This window comes from Corvus kubaryi, unplaced genomic scaffold (genome assembly GCF_017639235.1).
Source record: "Corvus kubaryi isolate FWS band 111438036 unplaced genomic scaffold, C.kubaryi_AGA036_p1.0 37357, whole genome shotgun sequence".
NCBI lineage: Eukaryota > Metazoa > Chordata > Aves > Passeriformes > Corvidae > Corvus > Corvus kubaryi.
The window spans coordinates 1,594,024-1,620,536 of NW_024581117.1; the positions used below are offsets into that span (position 1 = coordinate 1,594,024).

At 33.8% G+C, this 26,513-nt stretch overlaps 1 protein-coding gene across 2 annotated transcripts in view; it reads left to right on the forward strand.

Moving 5' to 3' along the window:
- LOC121667193 (contactin-associated protein-like 4) overlaps window positions 1-26,513 on the forward strand; it is a 216,514-nt gene that overhangs the window by 39,643 nt on the left and 150,358 nt on the right. For both annotated transcript variants that reach the window (XM_042033618.1, XM_042033619.1), the window contains exon 2: window positions 8,894-9,004. In XM_042033618.1, coding sequence (XP_041889552.1) covers window positions 8,894-9,004 — 111 coding nt within the window. The remainder of the gene's footprint in view (window positions 1-8,893; window positions 9,005-26,513) is intronic.

A 26,513-nucleotide genomic window follows, 5' to 3' on the forward strand; every position in this document is an offset into this window, starting at 1 on the left:
AGAACCCACAAAGCTGTGATTCTGTAATGTGTTGGAATCTGTTTATCATAATTCTGCCATTCTGATGTTTGTTTGAGAAGAAGTAGGCCATTAAGTCAAAAGACACAAAACTTGCCTAACTAGTAGGAGTTATGCCCTTCTACTTGATTTACTGTAGGATACATCTTGAAGAAGCTGATCTAGAAGTGTTACTGCAGTGTATTTGCTTAATTAATAAATTTTGCAATATTTCTTTGCGTGAATAAGAAGATCCTAACTGTAAATCACCTGTTTCTGCCATCACCTCTCAGGTCTAATTTGTCCTAGTCTAATGTTTTATTGTATCATACACTCTTTCACCACTGAATTCACAAATAAAAAATGTAATTGGAATCTATGAAAAAATACAGACATTATCCAATAATCTTGGAAATTATTATAAAAGCTTGTTTGGTTTCAAATAGTAGTAGAAATTACGAGTTAAGTTTTAGTGACTGTACTTCCCTTGCATTGAATTGTAGTCTTAAGGTTTCTGGAAATGACCAAGAGAAACAGGAGTGAGTTAACTCTGTTAATTCTAATGTTTCTTTAATGTCAGCTAACGCTAGAGTTGCTGGCTTGTGGCTGATTTCTGGGTACTAGGAACAAGGAAGTCCTTTATTTTACTTTCTTATGGATTTTCAAACTCTCTGATTTTCATGCTCCTTTTCCCTAATGCATGGAACAAAAATAGTTTACATAATCAGATAAAAATAAATAAAAACCTAAGGAAAACATCATTTCCAGCTATATACCAACCATGCCAGCTATTGAATATACATTGAAGGGTTTGAATCTTTGCAAATGTCTGTAGGGAAACATTTTTTTTGTATCCCTTCCATTCCTGTATAATTTAATTCAGATCTATATAACTGCAGCATTTATCTTATTCCTTCTGGTTTTTCTTTTTAAGTTCTCTGTGTTCAGTCACAAAAAGTCTTTCATGTCCCCGGAGAACAACAAGGTTGTCTGTGAACACAGAGGAAATTTAGTTTTTTGTACTTACGAGCCGTTCTTGACTTCTTGTTGGCATGAAATAGCTGCAGTTGTGAAAAAGGGATGGCTCCTTGAAAGGAAGGAAAGATAGCATTTCATGCATTTTGTTAAGATAAAAATCACATGCCTAATGTGAATATTAAAGGAACAAATGACTGCTAAGTGTCAGAATTCTGTGCTGAATTTTGTTAACTGCTGTCTGGAAAAGATAAAAATTTTATCAGAAGACTGGAAGAGTTTGTTTCAAATTCAAGAAAATCACTGGCCCTGTCATGCAGGTTATCTCCTTGATAAAGTCTTTACATTTGCAGAGATACTATTAAAAATCGTAAAACCACCTTTTTTTAATCTTGGGCAGTCAGCTCCCTGCCTTCTCCCTCCACCACCTCCAAGAAATAGTTGAAATCTATTAATGAAAACTTCTGTTTAAATAAAAAATAAGAAAACCGGTATGAGCTACTCACCAGTAAAATTTCATCTTTCTGAGAAGTAAGCAGCAGAAGACCTCAGTGAAGCAAAATATTAGGAACTTAATTGGCTACTACATGCAGTTAAAATGTAGTACGTGGAAATGCCTAATATATTCCATTAACTGAACTGAAGAATAGAAAACCCTGGTGGCTATGAAAGGCTTCAAGAGGCATGAATGAAACAGTGCAACTTCTCTGTTTTTAAACTTTGAGCTACAAATAGGCAGCAGCAGACATGAGATAAAAATGTTCTTGGGCTCTCTGAACAGGATAACTTATCCCCGTTCAGGAAGCAAATGGAAGCATAATCATATAGTAGCAGCAGTAATGACAGGCTGGGATCATAATAAATGACACTGTATATTTTGTAGCTAGAAGGCCTGAAACTATGATGGTCTAATTGTCTGTAATCTGTCAAATTCTCCTCATTTCTCTTACTGATGAAGATTTCACTAAGACTGGGACCAGCATAATGGTCAGTACCTGTCAGGAAAACAAGGAGAGGGGAAATCTCTTTTTATCTATGTCACAGGAATCTCATTGAATTCAGTGAATCTTTTGAAACTAATTACAAGCGTGCACACTGACCAAAGACTAAATTACCACAATTAACATATTTTAAAAATCTGTTAGGTAAAATGACATAGATGCTCACTCCTGGGGAAAAGAAAGCATCTTTTGTTGAAAAGAGTAAATGGGCTACAGAATATTTGGTCTTCACAGTGTTGGGAAAAGTAACTCTGAAGTGCACATGACAGAACCAAAGATTTAATAAATTCCTCTTGGAAGGTAGGTTTTACAGCACCTCTTTTTAGGTTTCAGCAAGCACTAGTCTTGTTGATACAGTGTGATATGTCCTTTATTTTTATCAGTCTTGTTCCTTTTCACAAAGTTTTTCATCATAGTTATTCACTTATTAAAATTTGATAGCAAAGTTGATCCTTCCTAGGGCTTACCTGCCTGGGAAAGATGAACATTATTACACTTCTGGGAGACTTCCAGAGATATTGCCTCTTCTCTTCTGTTCCTGTGTGACTGAATTTCTAGCTGTTTTTAGCTATTCTACTTGTCTGATGATTAAATATTTAGTTTTCCCTACTTGGGAAAGATTGCAGAACTTTCTTTGATTTGATTTTGTTACTGTTGGTTTTTTTTCATACGGCTTACTGGAACAATTTTTTTGTTTGTTTAATGTTAAAGTGTTGCTTTGCTCTTTAGGTACTCAATATTTTCTTTGAGTCCTTGACAAAACCAAAGAACTTGACAGGTTTTTTGGGAAGTCAAACATCATAATCTTTTTCTTCCTTCTATTCTATTTCTGTCCTGCCTTACGAGAAGTTTAATAGTTTATTAAGGAATTGTAGTTGTTGTTAGAGGGAGTTTTGAGTAAATTGAGTTTTAAGAAAAAAGAGGTGTATGCAACAATATAATAGCTGAAAATAATTTCATTTAAAAATTAAATAAGTGGAATTGTAATATGTTAATTTGTGTAAGCTCTTGGTTTGGGATGTTTTAGTTTGAGTTAAGGTATGTCATGAGTAAAGTCAATGTGTCAATGTAATGCATGTACTTTCTAGATAATTGTGAACAGAATATCATTATTGCACATCAACTTGCAGTAACTGAGCACTATATGTCAACATTTGCTTATTTAGAGTAAATTTGGACTCCAGCTGAAAAACATTAAAATCTGTTAGTCTTTATTAGGGACCAAGCTGATAATTTACATAAAGAAACTGTTTCATTCAAAATAAAATCAGTGCTGTATATTCTTGATGTTTTCGCAGAAAAGAGAAGGTTTGTGCCTGTAAATTAAATAAGGTTTTTTTTACTAGGTGGGAATTAAAATATACACTTATGCATTCTGAATAAATAAATCTCAGATTGTCCCAGTATTCTTCTATTTTTATTACTGTTTTTATTTCAGCGTGCAGTTGCCTTGGTGGAAGTAGCAAAATTTATTTGATCAACCGTAATGTTATAAACATAGTCATGATAACTGTTAATATTGTCATAGTAATTGTTATTATTACAGGAAGATATCCTGTTTGAACTCCTTTGTTGTAGTTCATATGGGATGATCTATGTAATTCATAGTACCTGTGTATTAAAAATCTCTTGGTTTACTCTGAGTATGCATAATGAGATAGTATTTGGAGCTGGAAGAGAAATTATAGGCATACTTTATTCTTGCATCACTTAAGAATTTTATTCCTATAAAATGCCTCGGTTGCTTTATAAATTTGATTAAACTTGCACTGGAATTACGATATATGGAAAAGCATACCTTATGTAACTTGAATAATTTTTCTTGAATAACAGGTAAGATGTATTTTGTTTATATATTTTTTTCTTCCTTCACGAAACCTTATTTGTTACCAGATTTTTGTGCATATTACAGAAACCTAGGGTTTCTTTATGTTTTTGGTATCCTTAGGTATTGGTTAAAAAATAAATATTTATCACAAAAAATGTAATAAATGCTATATCATGGACAACTTTTAGCTAAAACTCCTTGCTTTGAAATCTCATGTTAGAATAGACTACTTAAGTATTCCTTTAGCCTAGAGAAGCTGTGTGAAATATACTAGAAAGCCCTACATTGCCTTCAGCAGCGAGATGGGTTTCGTTGCACAGTGGAAGGCTGTCCAAGAGAAATGAAGAGTCACTAGTAGCATGTGAGAAAGTACTGAATTCAGACTGTGTTTCCATTCTGTAGAATGTCTTCCAATGTAAGTGAAAGCATACAGAATTGTCACTCTTAGAGACTATTCTTTCATTTGTTTTTATTTACTTTGAGAAGCAAGTTGATACTGACCATCTGGTTCTTGACAATTTCTACAAAGTGTTTTGATTTCAATCTGGAATTCATACTAAATTCTGAGTTAAATTGCACACTGGAAGTTGCCACAAGAATATGTTTTAAGCTATATGTGCTAAGCAGTAAAGCAGAAGTTCATATGAAGTCATTTTCCTGAAATAAAGCATAGCAGTTGTTGTAAAAGAAATGTATAATTATTCAGGGTATATCTATTTGTGATACATTGTTCATTTCTTACATTGTACAAAGGCAAAAAGCCGTATCATGGACTGTTGGATTTTGGATAACACCTTTTAGTAATATTCAAAATTTTATGTGCCTTTCTATTATAAAAAGAGTTTGACATAAATTATATGATAAATGCTAAGTGCTCATAGAATTCTTCTGGGAATATCTCAAAGCAATATGTGTGTTTCACAAGTACACACGTATTAGACCATCTGGGTAGAATAATTCAGTACCATTGATTCCTTTCCAACATGTACATTAAAAGGAAAAAAGGTGAAAAATGTAGTTGGCAGAAGCAAGCATTACAAAGGCAAATGTATCATCCATCCAGTGGAAATATGCCTTTTTTTTGTTTTTGAATTGAAATTTGTGAAGACTTACACCCAGGGGTGTTGTTAAAGTAATGTGCCTGCTGTTTATCTACTACTGCTTCTATGTATTAATAGCACGGTCTCATTCCTGCGGAATCATTACGTAACGCATGACACCTTTCACCAGAAGATCAACATTTAAAATATGAGGCATTTGAAAGAGATGAAACATTCTGCTGCAACTAGCTCTGTAATTTTCAGCGCAGGAGAGACATGGACCTGTGGAGCAGGTCCAGAGGAGGGCTGAAAAAACATTCAGAGGGATGGAGCAGGACCTCTCCTATAAGGAAAGTCTGAGGGAGTTGGAATTATTCAGCCCGAAGAAGAGAAGCCTCCATGGAGACCTGTCATGGGTTAGCAAGCATAGTCCCAGACGTGATTTTCTTGCAAAGAGGTGCTTACAGCTTCCTCTATGACCTAACAATCTATCAGCTGGCTAGTTTGAATATTGACAATGGACAATTTTTTAAGCCACTTAAAATTTTGACTGCCTCTGTGGTCCACATTTAAGAATGGACAAACCCCAGGAAAGGTCTCTCTTGCTTCCGGCTGGGGGACAGGTAACTGGGCTGGGCCCGTACAGGGTCCAGCGGGCCTGGGCCGGGCCCTGCTGGGTCTGGGCTGGGACCTGCTCAGGCTAGGCCTGGGCTGGGACACAGCCATCCTGGAGTCGTGCGGCCCTGTTCCACCCGCAGCTCCCCGCCAGCCCTGCTATGTGCAGACAGTGTGGCCTGGCTTCCCCCTCTCCAGTGCAGCCAAAGATTCAGCTGAAGCTTCCCTGCTGCCTGGCAAAGATCATGTGACCAACAGCGATAAGTGAAATTCCAACTGCAAGGCCTGGGTGAGATTAACCCTTTTAGTGCTGTAAGTTTCTTCCAGAACAGATGAAGTCTGCAGACATTAAGTAAAGAAAGAAGAGCTGAAATCCTGAGGGAGGAGAAAGAGGAGATGCTTAAAGCTGAAATTCTGTTGTAAAGCTATGGTGGTGATAGACTGTGATATATCAGAGTACCCATTGTAATTTCATGAAAGCATGGTGGGTGGAGCGTTCAACTTGTACTTGTGAGCTAAAGCACCTGTGCTGGAATAAGCAAATGCTGAAGCAGCTGTAATTTGAGGAGAAATTTGAACAGGGAGAAATGGAAGCGATGAGGACTCTTGCTCCAATCGGAAGGAGAAGACCTCTGTTCCTAGAGATACTCCCAGAGATAGTCTTAGAGATGAAGATGCTTTTTCTCCCAGGGAAGGAGGAGGGCCTCTATTCTTAGAAATGAAGATGCTCCCAGAGATGGGTGAAGAGAACTTTTGTTTTTGAACAGCTGAACCTTAAAATGGTACCCCAGTAGCTCAAGATTGGACCCTCGAAAGCAGTTGTGGGACAAGCTGTAAGTCGGGGGAAGGGACTCTCACATGCGAGCAGAGAACCAACCCGGGCAGCTGTCTCGTTATGATATTGAAGCCATGAGAGAACTTCTTGTGGAGATGTCTCCACAGCATGAGCAAGAGAGACTCCTCTCCCTAAATGAACTGAACAAGGTTATTATGGAAGTGGTAAATAGACTGAGCTTCTCAAGGGTTGTCTTTTTACAGTGGGAGAAGGGGGAAAGGTTAGGGGAGGAGAAGTGTTCTGCAGGTGTGGTATGATTTTTTTTTTCCTTCCTTTTAGGTCTGTTAGTAAACGTCTTTATATTCTTTTAAGTTTTGTGCCCGCTTTGCTTTCTCCTAATTCTTATCTCACAGAAAGTAAATAAGTGGTAATTTGAACAGAACCACTACAAGACCTTACTGTGGCCTTTTCAGTACTTAATAAGAAAGTGTGTAGCAATAGAACAAGGGCTAATGGTTTTGAATCAAGAGAGGGTAAATTTAGATGAGATACAAGTAGGATTTTTTTATGATGGGGGTGTTAAAACATTGGAGCCGTTTGCCCAGAGAGGCTGTAGATGACCCAGACCTGGAAACATTGAAGGTCAGGTTGGATGGGGCTCCATAACCCCAGCTTGTGGCAGGGGGTTGGACTAGATGACCTTTAAAGGTCCTTTCCACCTCAAAGTGTTCTGTGATTCTGTGGTTCCGTGATTTTGTATCATGTACATAGATTTGAGTAAAAATGCCTTTTTATTTTCCTCCCTTAATATTCATCTTGGTATCTAGATTTACAGTGTAGGCTTTGGCAGAAAAAAAAGGATCAGTGACACTTGAAGTGTTCCCTTGCATCAGCAGCATAAGTGGCTCTCTGAAACACAGCATCATCATATTCTTCTCTTGCTCATGCAATTTATGACTAACAATTTTCCTTTTCCTAAATCTTTCTGTGCTGTAAAGAAGCCGTTCACTAATGAGATACTTTTCTAAGACTTGGCAGTGCAATGCATTTACTCATAAGACTGCCATTTTTTTCTTCTTTTGTGCTTACCAGTTGGACAGTTTGTCCCAAGTAGAACAGCTTATTTCACCATTGCAAATCTAATCTGTGGATAATAAAGTGAAAAAATAAGGTTGCAGTTCGACAATAAAGAGTAGTTATAAAATTTTACCCTTTTTTATTGTATAAACCTAGAACAGGAAATGAAGTTATGAAACGAAGAATAATTTTTTTTTTTTCATTAGTGAAGTACTCTAAATTTGGTAGAATATGGCATATGTGACTTTATCAAGAGCAAATAATAAAACCTATCTTTTGTTGTGAATGGATATTATTTATGGGATTTAGGAGAGTACTTCTAACTCTTAACAGTCAAGGCCAGTACTAACCCTTTCATTTAGAAAAAACTTCCCTCAACCAAATTAAACAACGTCAGAAAAAAAATTTTGGAATGTGATCAAAAAATCTCCTTGGGACATTCATATAAAAGTCTTGCTGCTAATTAGAAATATCTGTAGTTACTTAGCAGAAATGCTTAATTATTACTGGCAAGAAAAGGTTTTGTATTAATTAATATTTACGATTTTTGACAGTGAAACCTGGTAGACAATTAGAAAGGTTGGAAGAACAAGAAGAATTCACCTATGAGTTGTCAGTTATCAGCTGCCAGATACTGTGATTATCCTGAAAATAAACACTTAATAAAGACTAAAAGTTAACATAATTTCCTCTTTTTCTAAAGAACAGGTGCCAGCCCCAGTGCAGTTAGGGAAGCACTTGCTGCACTTCTTTTGAGTTTTTTAAAGTTAATCTTCTTTCAGCTAAACTAGATCAGATATTGATTCTCAATTGATACGTTTCAAATTCAAATAGAGAATGAACATATATCCTATATAGTAATTCAGCTGAAGAGGCATTTAAAGCTAGAGAATTGATTAGCATTTGCTTGTTTCTGAATGATTGATTGTGAACTGCAGTTAAGTCTGCTTTTTCTGAAACACTCAGGTTTTATTCTGTATGATGTTAGGATTTGCATAATAATAATTGTGAGATAATGTTTTTTTTGCTGTGTCTTTATCAAACACATATACCATTGGCAAAACAAAGACTTTGTGTTTTGTCATGCTTACTGTTCTTAAAAGGGATGAGATTTGGTTCAGTTTCCTTGGCTTTTTTTTTTTTTTTTTTTAGAAACAGCTGTACTTAATGTGATTGCACATTAAAAGTGATTGCAAAGACCTGTGCTGGCATCAGGTCAAAAGTAAATAAGAAGCATGAGCTGAGGTTGAAGCTTGATGCTGCAACAGAGACTAGAATATGTCACTTGCTATTCATCTAAATCATAGTGAGTGAGCACTGAAGAATTTCTTGGGATGATCTCAGAAGTTAAGTTAGAAGTGGGTAAGGACAGCCAGTTAAAGAGCATAATAAATTATTGTCTGGTAGTCTTACAAAATATTGGGTTAGAAAACCCAAAACGTCTGCTTCAGTACTGATACTTTTACACATAATACAGCAAGAAGAAATATTTAGAGATGTGCTGCTCTCAGAGGGTTGATTCTGTTACAGTTCCAGTAAGTGGTGTCTGTTGGATTAACCTAAATGTGATATTTTTCATTGGCAGATAATTGTGATGATCAGTTGGTGTCTGCTTTGCCTCAGTCATCATTCAGTAGTTCATCAGAGCTGTCTAACAGTCACAGCCCTGGATTTGCAAGGCTTAATCGAAGAGAGGGTGAGTGAATTTTATTGGTCAGTTGTTAATTCTGGGTTGAAATGAAAACAGTTTAGATATCCAAGAGCATGTGTTATTGTTCCAAATAATTTTTGTCTGGTGTTTGTATACCAGCCATGAACGGCAGTGTAGTCTCAGCTCAAGGAGGTTATGAATCTCAACTTCCCACCCTACGGTAAGTTGTTGGACAACATGAGCACTCAGTGGCTGGAGCTGCTCTGTGGGCTTATTGAAAAGGGAATGTCCTAATCTGTTTTATTAACCTGGTGTGCAAATTTGTTAAGCATGAGCTTCTGTTTTGAATGAAATTGTGATATCAATGGAAAATATATATCCTGGAAGGATTTTCCTTAGTTTGAGTAATATATTAGAATTTTAAATAACACATGTATTTATAAATACATGTTATAAATAACACGTATCAAAAGTTAGCATCTTTATACTGGTCTTCCCTAAAAATGTATGCTTGACAACTTTTTCTATTTGGCTCTCTTCATGTGCTGTGAAGTTGTTTGTGCCGTGCTAAAATGCATTTTTTAGATTTATAATTTCCTTCACATTACCCTGTACTGTATGCACACATTAGAAATGCTTATAACCTTACATCTGGTGTCATTTGAACTCATGTAGACACAAACCAGCAGGTAGCCTAATTAGAAGATCGTGACTGTCTACCTTCTCATTCTGTGTACCTCAGGTTCACAGTACTCAACAGAGCACAGGTTTGAATGTCGTATTCTTATGTCATTGTTTAATAATATGACCAGATTGTTTGGCTGGATACCTTTTGGTTAATTCAGACATAATTTTATGGAATGATGTAGATGAGGTGACATGAAAATTTCTTCAGTCTTCAGGAAATTAATCTTAATAAAATCAGTTTTAACTTATATTTTATTCCTTATTTTTCAGTGAGAGTAGAGACTCAGTACTTGCTATGTAACCACGAATAGATTTTTCTACACTGAATTTGTATTTAACTCTTTTCTGTGGATTTCCCATGCAAAACCCATTTGTAGGTATATATACATGAAAGTTTTATTTGGATGGAAAAAAGCTAGTCATTGTACATATATGGTTATAAACAAAAACATTGAGCCACTCAAGAGATGATTGCTAAACCATACAGACCGTAAAAAAAATCTGCTACTAGGAAAATATGACTTGTGTGTCAGTGATTTTATGGAAGCAATGAAGACATCATCACAGTTTTAAAAGAAATTGTGTGATAACTGAATGCAGGTTTACCTTTAATATAGATAATTCTCTACTTTGAATAAAAACTCTTTTTTTGGCCAAAGTTACTGGTTGGGAGTGATTGTGACCTTCTAACATTCATTTCGGACAGGCAGATTGTGGTTCTAATTCAATAATATGCTTGGTTCTTAAAATGCCAAAGTTAGGGGAAATAAAATGCATTTTAGACAGGAAAAAGTTGAGTGTTTTTACACAGATTACACAGGAGTCAAAATGTTGTCATTCATCAATAAAGAAATAAACTAAATATGTAATATACACCTACACGGTTTCAGTTGGTAATGGAAAGTTAAAAAATAGCAGGAAATTTATCAGAAATGTGGGAAGTTGCACTGAAATAGTTCTTTAATCATGTTGATTTGTGTTTACTAAATTTATATTGAAAATCAGTAGGAAAAGTTAAAAGAATTGAGGAGAGAAAACTTTAGGCTAAAAAATAAAAGGAAAATATATACTTTACATGAAGACATAGTAAAAATGATAACAGCAGAGAATGATTAGTAAAACAGCTAACTGAGAATATGTTTCAACTCTCTTTCTGTAAAGTAAAAAGGTAATGTGGTTGAACTCCATTATAAAAAAAAAAAAATTTTCCAGTCCATTAACAGTTAGGGAAAGTGGTAACATCCAGGAATAACTCATTAAATGTTCTTCAGACTTTTAATTATTACTAGTTCATTGATTTCCTGAAGTTTTCAGATATTCAATACTCAAGCGAAGCTAGTGAATATTCTTGCTAACTGCTAAATTAGTTACTGTGACATCAGCTTTGCTGGATATAATGGAAAAGTAGATAGAAAAATTAAGTAACAAGAACTAAGTAAAAAACCCCAAACACTAATAGCAGTTAAATGTTTTTAATAGAGAAGTAAATTTTTTAAACCCCTGATTTAATTATTTGAGGTTAGCAGACATAAAAGGCAGGAATTTAATATAAGTAGAGTTTGACCTTTGGCCTAATGTTGTATGAATTTTTAATTTAAAATAATAGCACCATATCAATGCAGTCCAAATTAAATGTATTAAAATCTAGCTGGTGAACCTCAAAATGCATTTATCATTACTATATAAAGGTATTTTCACAGAAGTTCAAAGGAAACTCTAAGGCCAACTTTATTCAATACTTATGTTGATTATATAGAAGTAAGCACAAATCATTTGTCATGAAATGCGTAATGGCATGAAGATTGGTGACATAGTGAATAATCATGGCAAAGCAATTATGCAGAGATATGGTAATCAATGTACCTGGTGAAATAAACACTTTAACAGGATGAGTTATAAAGTATTTAGAGGAAAGAGTAGAGGTCATACTTATCAAATAGGAACTGTATTCTACAAAGCTGTGACTGAGATTAATCTGGGAATTGAGCTAAACTGGCAGTTCTCCTTAGCTTGCTCTCTAGCAACTAAAAAATGAAAACAAACCAAAAAAATAAAAAAACCATTAAGCTTGCGCCTAAGCAAACAGAAGAAAGAAGTTCTTACTCTTAATATAGCTTCATACTTTACCACTGAGGTGTTGTAAAATTCTGTATCCTGAAAGTCCAGTTGAAATTCTAGGCTGTTTTCCTATGCCAGTGGGAATAGGTGACACAAAAAATGTTCAGGGAAGGTCCTCCCTTTTTATGTATCTATCCGCATAAGAGTAAGTGAAACAAAAGGGAAAAAGAACAAAGGTAAAGTGCACTTTATCCTTAGAGGGTGAAATGAGGCATCCCAAAAGAAGGGAAAAAGCAGCCAGCATTCAGAGCATATCTGCCTGGGGTAGTGATAGGAATTTAAATACCAATACCAAACTCAGTCCGTCAAGGATGTGTTTCTGTCCACTCGTTGCCAATAATTTACATGATGAGTAGTCAGCTGTAGTCTGGAACTATGGAGGGTTTGCTCTGTCTGAAAATTCTTGATGTATTATCTCCCAGCCATGATCTGCGAAAGAGCTCTTTACCACATGGAGAGAAGGCTGTGTCATTGTTGAGCTCAGCATCTTCTGGTTTTGTCTGCAGTGGGCTGTCAAGCTGGTTGTACACCCACTCTAATTTACCATTCAATCCCATTGGAAAAGATACGTTAATTGCACTGTGAGTCATCATGCTATAAGCCTTTTTACCCAAGAATGCAGGCATTCTTTTGAATTAATGAACTTTTGAAACCTTGCAAGAAAAAAATTCAGAAGACAGTTGTTCTTCAAGAGTGAGCATACCATTGGAATAGCCTTAATATTTGGATAGCTAAATAAGCTGAATAAGAATTTGGCTGTGATTATCTTGACCCATATTCACGCACAATTAATTAATCAAAAATATGACAGAAGAAAATTGAATATAGAAGTTGTTAAATAGCCAAAAAAACCTGGCTTACAGCTTTCTCTTTCCCTGAAGTGGGAAGAAACCCATGTATTTTAATTATGCTGTCAGCTTACCCTGCCAGTTTTTCAAGAGCAGCCTGAAATTTTGAATGCGTTAACAGCTACCATGTCTATTTGTTTTATTTTTCCTCTGGTGTTTATAGGGAACTTCTTTGTTTTTTTCATTAACCTTTTCCATTACACTGAATGTCATACACTTTATCACATTCTTTTTGTTACAAAGAGTATTTAAAGGATAGTTATTCAATATGCTACTGTAAACTTCATTTTTTTTTTTATAAAACAGTATATTTTAATCACTTTTTGAGAACTCACACTAAGTAGGTCAAAATGGATAAATGAATTCGAGCAATCAGTAGTTAAAAAAACATCAAGCCAGCAGTTAAAGAAAATACCATTTCTTAGACAATAAGGTCTATTTTCATCATTTTTATAAGAAGCAGTTCAACCTTCATAATGTAATGCTAACAATTAAAATGGCAGACAAATTAGAAAATTTAATTGCAGCTAGGATTGTGTCACGAAAGGATAATTAGGAAGAGCTTACTTGCTCCATTTCAGTAGTATGCAAATAAAGTTCATTAAAGCTGATATTTTGCTCTAATAAAAGGAATAGGAAAAGGAAACTAGAGCAAAGAAGATCAAATCTGACAGTAATAATAATGTTTTTATAAATTAACAGCAAATCTAAGTTGAACTAACGTGATGACATATTTTTATGACTTACCTGTGTTTAATGTATGTATATGTGTTAGGAAAATGGCAGAAATAACAATCTAAATCTTTTGCTTTCAAACAAAAACCAATAAGCACTTCTACAGTGATTTCTGCAAAAAAACCGAAATTATGTACTGCTGTCCAGTGAAAGTCCAGGACCATTCAGTTTCTGAGGAAGAAATCAATTTGGTTTTGTTTGTTTGGGTTTTTTCTGTAGTTAATGCAGTAATTACGGCTTTCAGTGAGAACATTACCATGGATCTCTCAGCATATTAATGATGAATGTTTTTTAATGCCATTGTAGAGCTTCACTTTTTATGTAGAAAATGTTTTTAATATATGTTTTAAACACTTTAAAAAACTATATGGGCACATAGGAAAGTTGCATATGGCATTGCACATGCATATGTTGCATGTACAAAATTTTAAGAAATTCTCAGGAGTACACCAGCCTCATTAAAGGTAGAATTTGAAGCAGTATTATTGCATTAATGTCTAAATTTGAATTAATGCTATTTTTTGTTTTGCTATATCATCTCTTCATATGTGTATATGGTTTGATTCTGATTTGCAAAAGGTTAGAAACAAAGTGAGAAAGAAAGGAAGAAAGAGCAAGAGAGAAATAAAGAAGGAACTAAACTACTCTTAAGCAGAGTGAGTAAATGGGATCAAAGATTCACTAATATTTTAAATATTTACAGCCCACTGTGCCTTCATGAACATTTATGAGGAGTTAGGAATATTTGTACAGTTATTTCAAGAAACCTAATTCCAGTCTTGTCATCAAAATTCATTCAAGCATAACAAAGCATAACAAAAGGTTTCAACCCTCTATTTCATGTGTTTCATCATTGGAATAGCAAAATCCATGATGAAATACCCAGAAGTAGTAAAAAAAATGGTAATAAGGGTACATTATTGTTGAAATTGTTTGTGACTGTTTTCCTACTTGAAATATAGCTATGGGGATAGAAAAAATAAGAAAAATCTTTTTGCAAAAAATCATGTTGAACTACAGTACTCAAATACCCTACACACAACCTTGAACAGGCTTGAGAGCAAGATCAAATAAAAATTTACTTCAAAAATAAAATTTGCTACAACCCATCTCTACTACCTTTTTTTTTAAAGTTAGTATAATAAAAATAGAAATCTGGATTTAGCAATTTTGTTATTCTGGGTTTAGATAGTTTTAAATAATATATTTTTGAAATCTTAGATAAAGGCTGAATTTTATCCAAAATGTGAATCATCATGATATTATTTAGAGAGTCAAAATAGAATTTGACGCCCAGGACTGTTTTTCAGTAACAAAATATTTAAGATCATGCCTCCTTTAATGTTTTGATGGATGGAAAAATAGATCATATGTGATAATGCATCTGTGTTACTTCATTTTTCTCTTGTATGTTTGAGGCAGGGGTAAAGGAGCTTAAATTCTTTTTTGCTGAAAAATGAAAAGCACTTAAAAGCACTCACCAATTGCTAGATTGGACAAAACCAGATTTTGGAAAATTTCCTAAATTAAAAAAGTACAAAATTTTCTGTGTTGTGTAATAATGACTAATTTCAGCTGTAGTGCAAAATAAGTTTGAATGTCATAAATTCCAATTTTGAGACAATTATGAAATTTTTAGTTCTAAAGGAGAATAATATAAAAATACAGAACATTCTTCCTGCCACACCCCTGCAAAAAGTTCTGAGACTTTACTTATACAAAGGGTCTTTCTCTTGACATCTCATTTATAGTAGTTTTCCTTAGCCTCTTAAGGACCAACTTTCTGGCATAGAAGATACGATTTTTTTTTCCTTTTTATCATCCTGCTCATAATGTGATGTTAGTGCCATACCAGATTGGCTGAATGGAGAACTCAGGATCCCTAGACTAAATTAATCGCAAGGCTTTACAAAATGATGTTATTCTGATGAATATCCGAGCCACTATTTCTCTCAGTGTCATATAGGCAGATAATTCATATAAATATTGTCATAATCATTATAGAATTATGTTAAATTTATATATTACATTCTAATCTACATCTTTAGGTACCTCAGAGATACAGAAAATCATGAACTTAGCCTCTGCAGATAAGAGATAAGAGCTGAAAGTACATCAGGCACTCTTGAAACATGTCTTTAGAAAGCATCACTCACCATATTTAGTTGACTAATATATAAAGTAGAATTGCTGGCAAAAAGTGGCTTTGACTTGTCTCTGTCTCAGTTTTTTGATTTCTATCCATCAATAGGATTTTATTTTAAAGGATAGATGTAATAATAAAGATTAAGTGAAATACTCAGCTTTATTAGATAATCACATTATGTATGCAAAATGCATTTTTGTGTACATAACACCATTTTCATTTGTAATTTTAAACTTTCTGCCAAAAACTGCTCCTGCTCTGGGCTTTTGAAGTGAAAGGAGATGTTTTGAATGAATTTCACTGCTCTTGGGGCCAGATGAAAAACAGTGGTCTTTGTCTAGAAGTCTTATATCCCTTTTTATTTCTTCCAAAAAAGGAATAATTTATATTCTAGAAGAATAATTTTCAGTTACCACCTGTTGCATATAGAGAGTTAGAGAAATTAGTGCTAGGTCATGAAAATTCGTGTAAAATAAAGCCAGTATATACTTGTTCCTCTATTTTCTTCAGATTTTCACTGAACAATGAAATTTATCCATCATTCTTCAATAAATTTTTACTCCTGCAGTACTTTGACTGATAACCAGAGAGGTTGTAACAAATTATTTTGATGCAGATAATTGAACAAGGGTGTAACAAAGGTTTGAGCTCTACAGAGAAGAATATAACAGCGCACTAACATCCTTGTCCATGTTGGAATTTTCCAGTCATTGCTGCTGGTATAAATACCACACAAAACTACAATGGTGAATCTTTGGCCATATGAACTTGCAAGACAACTTTGTGTACTTGACTTTAAGATTTCCTTCGCTCTCAAGGGACTTGTTTCCATAACTCCTCCCAATGGCCTAAAGCAGTAGAAAAACGTCAAATAACTACAGCAGCAGGATTTTGCTGTACAAATAGGAATGATAATGTACTTTTAGTTTGATTTTTATTTTAATTCGTGTCATGATGATTGACTGTGGGGTAGAGTGAGCAGAATTGATTTGGATGAAATCAGTAGAAATTTTTATAAATATTTTTAAGTCCTTTATGGAAGTGCCCTTTTTTGGAGACTTTTTTGTCTGCCTCTTCATTTCCTTTGTCATTATTTTTTAAAACTAAGAATTCTTTTGTAAGTTTATTAACACAAACTTCAGTTCATACATTAATGCCATTGAAGAATCAATAGATTATAATACATCTTAAAAATAATTTTTTTTGCAGGATCAAAGGTATTTCTATTTGTAATTTTCTACAGCTAAATAATTAATGAATTCTATAAATAATTCATAAACCATTTATTAACATCTCCTGTGGATGTTCCAAAAAGCCTTCATCTGTGGGTTTTAAAATTCCCATGAATATGGCATGCCAGGTGCTTTGTATGATGTTCTACGTTTCTTCAGTTTTAAATATTAGGGACCCAAATTACAGTGTCATGAAGATTCTAGAATTGAAATAATTTCTTTACTGTTCTTTCTGTTGTTGTGGTCTCTTCCTAGTGTCACATTGGTAATTGTAGATTATAGCTTATAAACCATGTTAATCAAGTGAAAAGGTCATCAGTAAATTAAGCTGGTCAGTCTTCAGTACCTTGGGGTATAAAAGATCATCTTCCTTTATATAGTATGTGGGCTTATCTAGATTACCAGCACTACAGCTGTTTTGTTTGTCTTAAGAATAAGAACATTACATTTGGTGTTGTTCTTGGCGAGTTGTTTTTGGGGTTGTTGTTTTGTTTTTGGAGGTGTGTGTAGGTTTTGGGGGTAGAAGGTTCTCCATTTTATACAGTTATTTATTCTACGTATTAGTGTGGCTTTCATTCTGTGTTTGAGAAATGAAATGCGATTGTGCATTAGACTCATTGTGACTGTGTCAAGAAAGAAAATGAGGGGTACTCTATTTAAATTTATGCACGTCTCAGTTCAGACTTTTTGTAAGAGGTGCTTTGGGTGTTTTATTTTCCAGTGCCTTAACAGGCTAGAATTGCAGGTATGCAGCAATAGCCATTGCAAAAGTCAAATCTGCAAACACTCTGAGGTTAGAAACTGAGTGTTTGTAATGAATTTATCAAACTTTCTGTCTGAGGTATTCTCTAATCCTTCAGTAGACAACTAGCTTGAGTAAAAATGGTGCTGCTATCAGACATACCTGTGTATCAATTCACGCTAAGGTTGCTGTCTGCCTGAAGCATGCGTGGATTGCAGGATGTCTCACTAACAGATTATTCCCTGTACCATTTGCATGACAACATAAAGAGGTAATTGATAAATGGTATGACCTGCAAAGGAAAAAAAAAAAAAAAAAATTACATTTTGCAATTCATGGTAATTCTACAGTGCTATGAATATATTTCACAAAATCATTGCCACAAGGCTAATTTCCCTGTATTGAGACAGAAAGATAAGCAAAGAGAAATGTAACCCCAAATAATCCTGTTTGAGGAAGTAGGTTGAAAGGAAAAACCAAAATAAAAATCCAAAGTAAAATCCAAATTACAAAATTGTTGCCTACGTTAAAAAATGTGCCTCAGGACAGGTAATTCATTGCGTTCAAAACTAATTATTACTTCTGAAAATATAATGAACCTGAAAGTTCAGTAGGGATCTTCAAGACTTCGGAAGATTTTAAACCCTAAACAGAATTTTGAGTCCATTACCCAGGAATTTTGTGCAAAATAATTATTAAAAAAAAGCCATGAGAAACTAAATCTCCAGGAAAATAAGAAAGACTTAGTTAAGATCATTTGCATCTGTCCTATGCTTGTATTTTACTGCAGGGTTCAATTTTTTAAAAAAGTACTTTGGAGGCTGAAAAAACATGTTTTTCTCAATAGGGGCCAAGAATTGTGAGTAACACAATAGGAGAAATATTGTCCCCATTTTATCATCATTTATTTTTTGTTGATAAGTTGAAATGATCTCTGTTAAATTTTCTCAAATGTAACAAAATAGATATATTACTGAATATCCTGTATGAGCAGGATACTACATGTGTAGCTAATACAGTTTTGAAATGCAGATGGGGTTTTAAGTACATAATTACTGTCTTTGATCAGGCATTGATTTAAAAATATCCACAACTGAGCTCTCCAGTGTTGCCAGCTGCAAGAAGAGAAACACAAAGGTGGGAATTTTAACACAGACACAATACAGAACGCTTTGTGCTTTTAGCATTATTTCAGATGATAGCTGTTTATTTCAGTAATGCTGTGAAATAAAATTGAAAATTCTGAATTTTTAAAAGGGAATATTAGAATAATTGTAATAATTGAATAATAATATTAAGAAAATCTATAAATAGATTCCATCAAAAATCTTTTCAGCATTATAGTTTACTTGTTTTGTGATTGATGAGTAGAAGTTGTGTTCATTATTTTTAGACATAAAGCAGCTGAAGTCTTCCTTTAATATTAGATCCTTGAGCTATAGAAAGATGAATGTCTTTCTGATGGGAAATCAAAAGTGTCTATTGATTCCAAAGCATCAGTTGTCAAAAACACACTGGCAGGAGCTCACTGATAAATCAGTTTTCAGACAGCCTTGATATTTTGACTTCTAACATTTTAAAAGGGATTAAGCTGTCTCATGTTGAAGTGCACCTGGTTTCTAAATATAGAATGAAGGGATGTAGTGGGATCTTCACTTTTGCTGTTGTGGAGAGGGATAATAGATTTACATCTGGCAAGCAGAACCTTTTGTTCGCAGTTATTGTATGTCTTTAATTCTGAAATAGGATGTCTGCAGTTTAAGGGCATTTATAAAATCACTAATGTGTTTTATTAATCTCAAAAATAAACAAACCAAAAAGAATAGAGCACAAAATGTTAACTGTAGCCAAAGATGTATTAATCTTGAATTCAGGAGCCTAAATATTGTAGAAGTACCTTAAATCAAACAAGATCAGGGCTGGTTTGGCATGAGAAAGAACTGGAAAAATACATCTATTTTTTTTAAATAATTTTGATTTCTCTCCTTTTATTCCAGCTCATTTTGCACAAAAGGTTTTTAGTAAGATATTCAGTGGACCATTCTCATGTCTTTCAATGTATCTTTACAATATTTATATGCAAAGGCTTCAAGAGATATTTCAAATATGTTTTGATTAATAAACCATGAGAGTTTAAATAGATATTTAACTTCATTCATTGTAAGAATTCTGGACAATGCATGCAATTTTGTTTTGTTCATTCCTTATTTATGGTATTGTTTTATCTCTTTAGATCTTCCACGTGTTGTCACAAATAATCACCTTGTTAACTGAATATCCTTTTGGCTTTTTTTTTAATATTACATGTGTGACTCATTGCATTGATAAATAGAGTATTGCATTCTGAAGTGAACACTAGTTTGCAAAAGAGACCCCTCTTCCGTTTTAGAAATAATTGCTCCTGAATGTATCTGGTACTAGAAAAGATCTTCAATTTCCTTCAAAAGTGAATGCTTTACAGTTTTTCAAGATACAGTTATTAGAGGTATTCTGAATACTAAAATGTAAGTATTCTGACTGTTTTGCAAAGTTTAACCCATCCACAGCTGTATACATTTGCATTTTGCTAAGAAGCAAATATTCAGTAGAAAAAGAGTAAAAGCTCTTTGATCATTAACTATGTGTGCTTCATACCTAATCTAAAATACAATAAGCCAGAACAGAGTTTAGTTTTGCTATTTATTTTTAATGATGAATCAGGATTCTTTTATTTTAAAGGAATAGTTCAATAGGTTTTTTTTCTGTGTGCTTCTGCTTTTTGCACTTACCATCTAGCTCTGTGGACATACTTAGGTATAAGGTCTTTCTCATATATTGAAAAATAGGTTTTTTTACTTACCAAGGCTTCATTCTCTATTACCTTTTTCACACCCTCTAATAGCAATAATAATTTTAAAATACATTTTGTAGGGAAGTCAGTGTATAATAAGTAATATCTGTATATACTCACAGGACTAGATTCTAATTTGATGCAGAAGGCCAGCTGTCTACATTTAGCAAAAAGTCGACCTTGAAATTGGTAAGCTTAGAAGAGTAGTCATGAAAGAGCAGTTCAGGCAAAAATGAAACGATCCATTGAAATCATAGATTTCACAAGTCATTACATTGTTAACTGTGTTTCCTCAAGGGATTGTTTTGCGTTTTGGATAACTAAGAAACCTTGATTATTTTTCTAGCCTGCAGAAATATGGAAAAGCTTTTATCATTTAATCTTTTTCAAAATGCAAGTGCTAGAGACATAAGTATATATACGTACTAAAAAAAAAAAAAAGTAATTTCAGCTTATTTCCTGATTAAAAAAGCAAAAGAAAACAAAGAAAAAAACCCCACCTCGCCTTCTGTTTATAACTGCAACAAAGAATCTCTTATTTTTGTTGGTATATGAGTATTTGTCACATAAAATTAATAATGTGATCATAATTGGGTCCTTAAAGTTTTCTGATATGTTTACATGGAAACAAAGATTGACATAATCAGACTGTTACAGGGAGAGATGCTAACGGAGCCATACTTGTGTGTAGGATTCTTCACACTCAAATGAGAAAGCAAAAAACCCACCACAGCTTTGTTCTCATTTCTTAAGAGCATGCAAGATATTTTTTTCTCTCACAAATCCAGAACAGTTTTCCGTGTTCATGTTTCCCAGAATTCTTAAAAACTTGTTTCCAGATTCATCTGTGACTGATCCATGTCTCTCACTGTAGTCTCAAAGACAGTATTTTCAGCTAAAGTAAAATTTTGTGAGCCACTATTAAGCTGTTCTCCCTCAGGTGTTCATCATTTTCTGGGACTGAGGGTTGCAGAGAAAACAGGAAAAAATTTGGTAAAATTGAGACCGAACTGGGATTTCTGTCATACAAAACTATAACACCAGGAATGTCAGTATGAATACTGCTGTACTGTTTGACCTAGTGCCAGGATGTGAAGCAGCTGGAGCCTCATCCTGGGAGGGCATACATAATAACAAACAAGAAGGTTTTTCTAAATGCCAAAATTTTGCTTGAGAGAAACCATATTCCCAGTACAGTTTTGGGCTGTATTCCATCTGCAGTAGCTCTCAAGTCTTTTCATGAGCCTTTTACACTCATTTCCCTAACCTTTACACAATTTCTAAGATCAGAAGAGATAAAGACACAATTATTTTTGTGGCTTAGTGCTTTCTGAGGTAGTTTTGGCTTATGTGGTTGCAAATGTCCTTCTGGCCTTTCGTCCCAGTTCCAGACTGCCTGGACTCAATTTCACAGTTGAACTACCAGACATTCAGACCACATATGAAGGCAGTGCTCCTGGCTGACTGTCACAGGTAAGACCTGATCTTACAGATACCGGATATCCCATATAACATGAAAATAGTTATCAGAATACATTTTCCACCTCAAAATTCCTATGGAAATTGAATGTTACCTGCAACTGATTCATGTTTTGGTACCAATAAGCCTTTGACTTCTCACTGAATCAAGAACAAATAGTATCTTAGTAATCTCATCCATGTAAAAAAGTTGACTACTGACAATATACTCCATTTGTTCAACATGTTTGACCTTGTTTTTTATTTATCTCACACCATCCATATTTATAGGGGGGAAAAAAACAAACAGAAAAAAACCAAAACAAAACAATACAACCCTCCAAAAAACCAAACAAACAAAAACAAACCCCAAACCAACAGTCAGAGAATGTGTTCTTTCCAATATCACAGTTTATTTTTTCTGAGTGTCATTCATTACCATTCCCTTTTTCAGCCTATTTAATAATTTCTTCCTATACTCACACATTCAGTATTTATGATGAATCTGGTGCAGTTATTTTAAACTGCTCTAAGTGAAGTCCACTTAAAGTCACAGCATTCTTTGTACCAATCTATACTTCTCATTTTTGATCAAATTCTTGTCTTCCCATATTTAATGTTCTGGCTTCTCATCACCTAAAGAAAGCAGAGGGAAATGAACTGCAAAATAAATTTCCTAATTCCATTTCTGGTACCTGGTGTTAGCTCATAAATCTCAGCGCCACCAGTACTTCAGTGGAGTAATGCAGGCAGACCTTTCAGAGTTAACTAATAACCTAATAATATCTTGATTATGTTTCTGCTTTATCTATCAGCCAAATGTAGTGGTTGATAAGAAAAGGGGATTAAAAAAAAAGCATATTCTTGGCACATACTCATCACCTAATAACAAACAAACTCCTTATATGAATCTTAGAATTGCTAAAGGCATTTCTCAGATAAGAAAAAACAAAACCAAATATAAAGAGAAAATAAGCCTGAAAGACTCAAGTTTTCAGTCAACTTGTAAGTCTGACAGAATTTGAAATACCTGGAAATAATGGATAACCTTAATAATAAACCATACTACCAAGATTTCCTATAATGTAATTCTTCCTATGGTTTTTACAGATCAGTGGATTTGAAATCCAGATCTATATCTTTTCAATTTCATGTAACTTAATAAGGGAGGAAGAACATGTAGCTCTTGGCAAGCTATGGTTGGGCAATCAACATTCAGAGCTGACATCTAGCTGTGAAAGGCTCCCATAATATGATCAGCTGAGGGCAGGTTTGAGACTGATTTGTGGCCCATTCTGAGCCCTTTTGTATAGTATCCTATTCAGTAAAATACAACATATTTGTTAATGCTTAATTACTAAAGGAATAGGAGCTGAAAGTGGAATTTTAGCTATCTGATCTCTTACTTCTCTGGTAGCTCATATAGTAGATTGTCAGGTACCGAGTAAGAAAAAAAAAAAAAAAGCGACATAATATTTGTGGGGGTTTTTTGTTGTTGGGTTTTTTCCTAGAGACTGTACTTTGACCTCTGAACTACCAATACTTTGTTACCTAAGAGTAGATATTTACTTTCTGGTAAGAGTATAATGTCTTTTTAGGGAGCATCATATATTTTTATATTGGATTTAATCATTTTAAAATTACACAAATTCATTCTGTGCTAGTGTACTTTAAAAAAGTATTCCATTTAATTTCCTCCCTTTCACCCTGTAAGTCTGTGATACTGTGGATCTACCCTGTAACAATGTTGGGGAATAGAACATTCTTGGTTGTCTTATTTTTTAAGTAGTTACATGTTAGTAGCTCTCCAAAAATCCTGATTAACTTTCAGAAGAAAAGCTCCTCTATGACACTTTAAAGTGCAAAACACATAAAAATTTTACAGCTAGAAGAACTTGGGCAACCTGGTGTTGTGTGTTGTTTTGTGACTGCCTGTAGTAGGTGGAAGATGAGAGATGTGGGATAAAATTTATCTGATGACAAAAAAGAGAAAGCTTATTACACTGCTTTCCAAAAAAATACCTTTGTGAAAAATTTGACTTTTTTAACATCCTATTTTAATCTAACATCTGCTGCATTACTATAGCATTCTGGTCTTGACTAGGAGAGCAGGTTTATTTCTGTTCAAAATTGCCTTTTTACTGAGAACTCCAGTTAAATTTAATTTTCAGAATTAAGATCATGTTGACCTTCCTATCCAAATTTTATGTGCTATATCTGCATTACTTTTCATTTGTTGGCATAATTTTTGAAGCGTCATAGGCTTTTTGTGAGATTTTGGCTTTTATTTTGGTCTTTTCTTAAGACATGAGACTGGTTTAGACTTGGTAGACAGAATATAACCTTTTCAACAAACTGCAGTATTTGACAGTTTCTACACTCAGTCAACATCATTATTATTGCACAACTGTAAGACTAACATTCTGGCAAAAGCAATTGGAAATTATTTCCTGTTGTTTAGCTTGTGATTTTGTTGTAGCCCAGTAAAAAAGGAGACAGCTAACACAAAAAAAGTTATTTCTTTCTACAAATGATAACAACAACAAAATAAGATTCAAATACAAATGAATAATTAATGAACTATTCAGCTTTAACTATTAATTAAGTTTCACTACCATCTACTTATTTAATACCAAAGATCAATATTCTCTAAATACTAGTTTTCAATGTGAAGAAATCTTTACTGTACTACATCGTCATTCCCCTGTGTAAGTAGATAAAATTTCTCATAAGGACCAAAACTTGCAAAACCAAGAAAATTAAGTCTTATCATGTGGGCAGAAGTATAATATACATAACATCTCAGTTATGAGTTTAAAGCTCTAAATCCACATCTCTTAAGAGGCAGAGAGCGAGTTTTTATTCTTTGGGCAGTTTTTAGTCAATTTGGCTTCAATCCTTGACTAAATCTCTTTGGACTATCCAGGAGTAAGTAGAAGTGAGTTCTTGAATTCCTAAATCCATTTGCAATCCAGTTAGTAATGTACAATTTTTAGCCACCTTAGATTGCTATATCAAACAAGTAGTATGCTTTTACTATTTGAGGGACATTAAGGGATCTCTGTGTGTGTATATATGATTATCTGATGGATACGGTCAGCTTCTCTTTTTCTAGTACACATATATACACACACACACACATATATATATGATATATTTATGTATAACGTATGTCTATATATAATGTGTATATATATACACATCTGTGATGTTTATCATCATAATCTACTTCTAAAGATCTTTTAAAAGTAGAGAGCTAAAACTTCAATTCAAAGCAGTCTACAGTTCCTTAACACATTACACATAAAAAAAAAAAAAAAAAAACAACCAAAAGAGAGAGAGAATAATACAATTTTTTGTTGAATATCAATCTAGCAAATCTTGGATATCTTATGATCCAGGATAATGTTTCAGTATATAGATTTAGTTAAACTGGTATATGAACGTTTTTGCATAAAGAACAGTACCACAACAATAACACTGTTAGACATTAGCTTGCAGTTTGGAATACATAATTACATAAATATAGATTTAAATAAGAGACAAATATTGTCTGGTCGCATTCTACTAATATCTATATTTTGCCTTTTACTGTGTCCTAAAGGAGTTTTTATTTTATTAAGTAACATTTTATTTAACTGTGTGTTGCAAGAAGTTGAAAATAATTGGCAAATAAGTGATTTTATACCTAAAAATACAATAATTTGATTAATAATTCCTGATATCAGATGAACTTACAGTTCATCAGGATGATGCTAAAGGATGTTCAGTTCACAAAATGAATTCCTAAGGGCAAGAAAAGACAGTATAACCATTAATAAGTTGTCCTGGATGGCATGAAGTTGTGTTTTGACTGTTACTTAAATCCTCTGCAATATTTTAAGTAATATAATACTTACGAAGAAAAAAATAAAGTTGGATCATGGTAGCCTGCGGAAGTTGCACTGTTCAGTGTATCAAGGTTTTTAACAGTAATATTACTTTTCTGAAAGCTATAGAAACTTTTCTACACAACCACTACTATGATTTATTTATTATGACATATATTATTGTTATATAGTATTATTACTGGTCTGATTCCAGTGGCTCTGCTGTCTGTAATGGCTGTCATTAAAAGTAAGAAGCTGTGATGATCTGAAAAGAAGGGGTTAGAATACGCAGAAATACACCATTTTTAGTCTGAGAAGAGTTTTTAAGTTAAACATGATTTTATAAATAATACAGCTTAGTTCTGCATTAGTTATACACCAGTTGTTTTAAAACTGATGCAAATAAAAAATCCCTGAATTACTCATTTGGCTGTTGAGGTTGGCTGATTTAGTTTCATAAACATTATAATGCTATTCTTGAACATCACAAATGAGGACTAATATTATTATAATACTCTGTAAAAAAAGATCCAGAATGCTGAAAAATGAAGCTTTCTCCAGGGACAAAACTTAAGTGAATGGAACTGCAGTTTTTCTTCATTATTAGGTACCTCAATTAATAAGTGTTGTCCTCCAATACTGTATGAAACAATAATAAAGCTCAGTTATTTATAGTGTACCTCCTACAATTTAAATATTTAACCAACAAAGATGTTTTCTTCTGACAGTCAAACCAGATGTGATTATATTTCTTGATCATGAAATTCCATTAGTCTGGCTCAATTCCATTTTCTCTCTGTTATTTTTCTAGTCATCATTATTATACTCTCAGGCTTTATGCCAACAAATCTGAGTCAGGAGTCAATGCTGTGCAAAATGTTGAAACCTC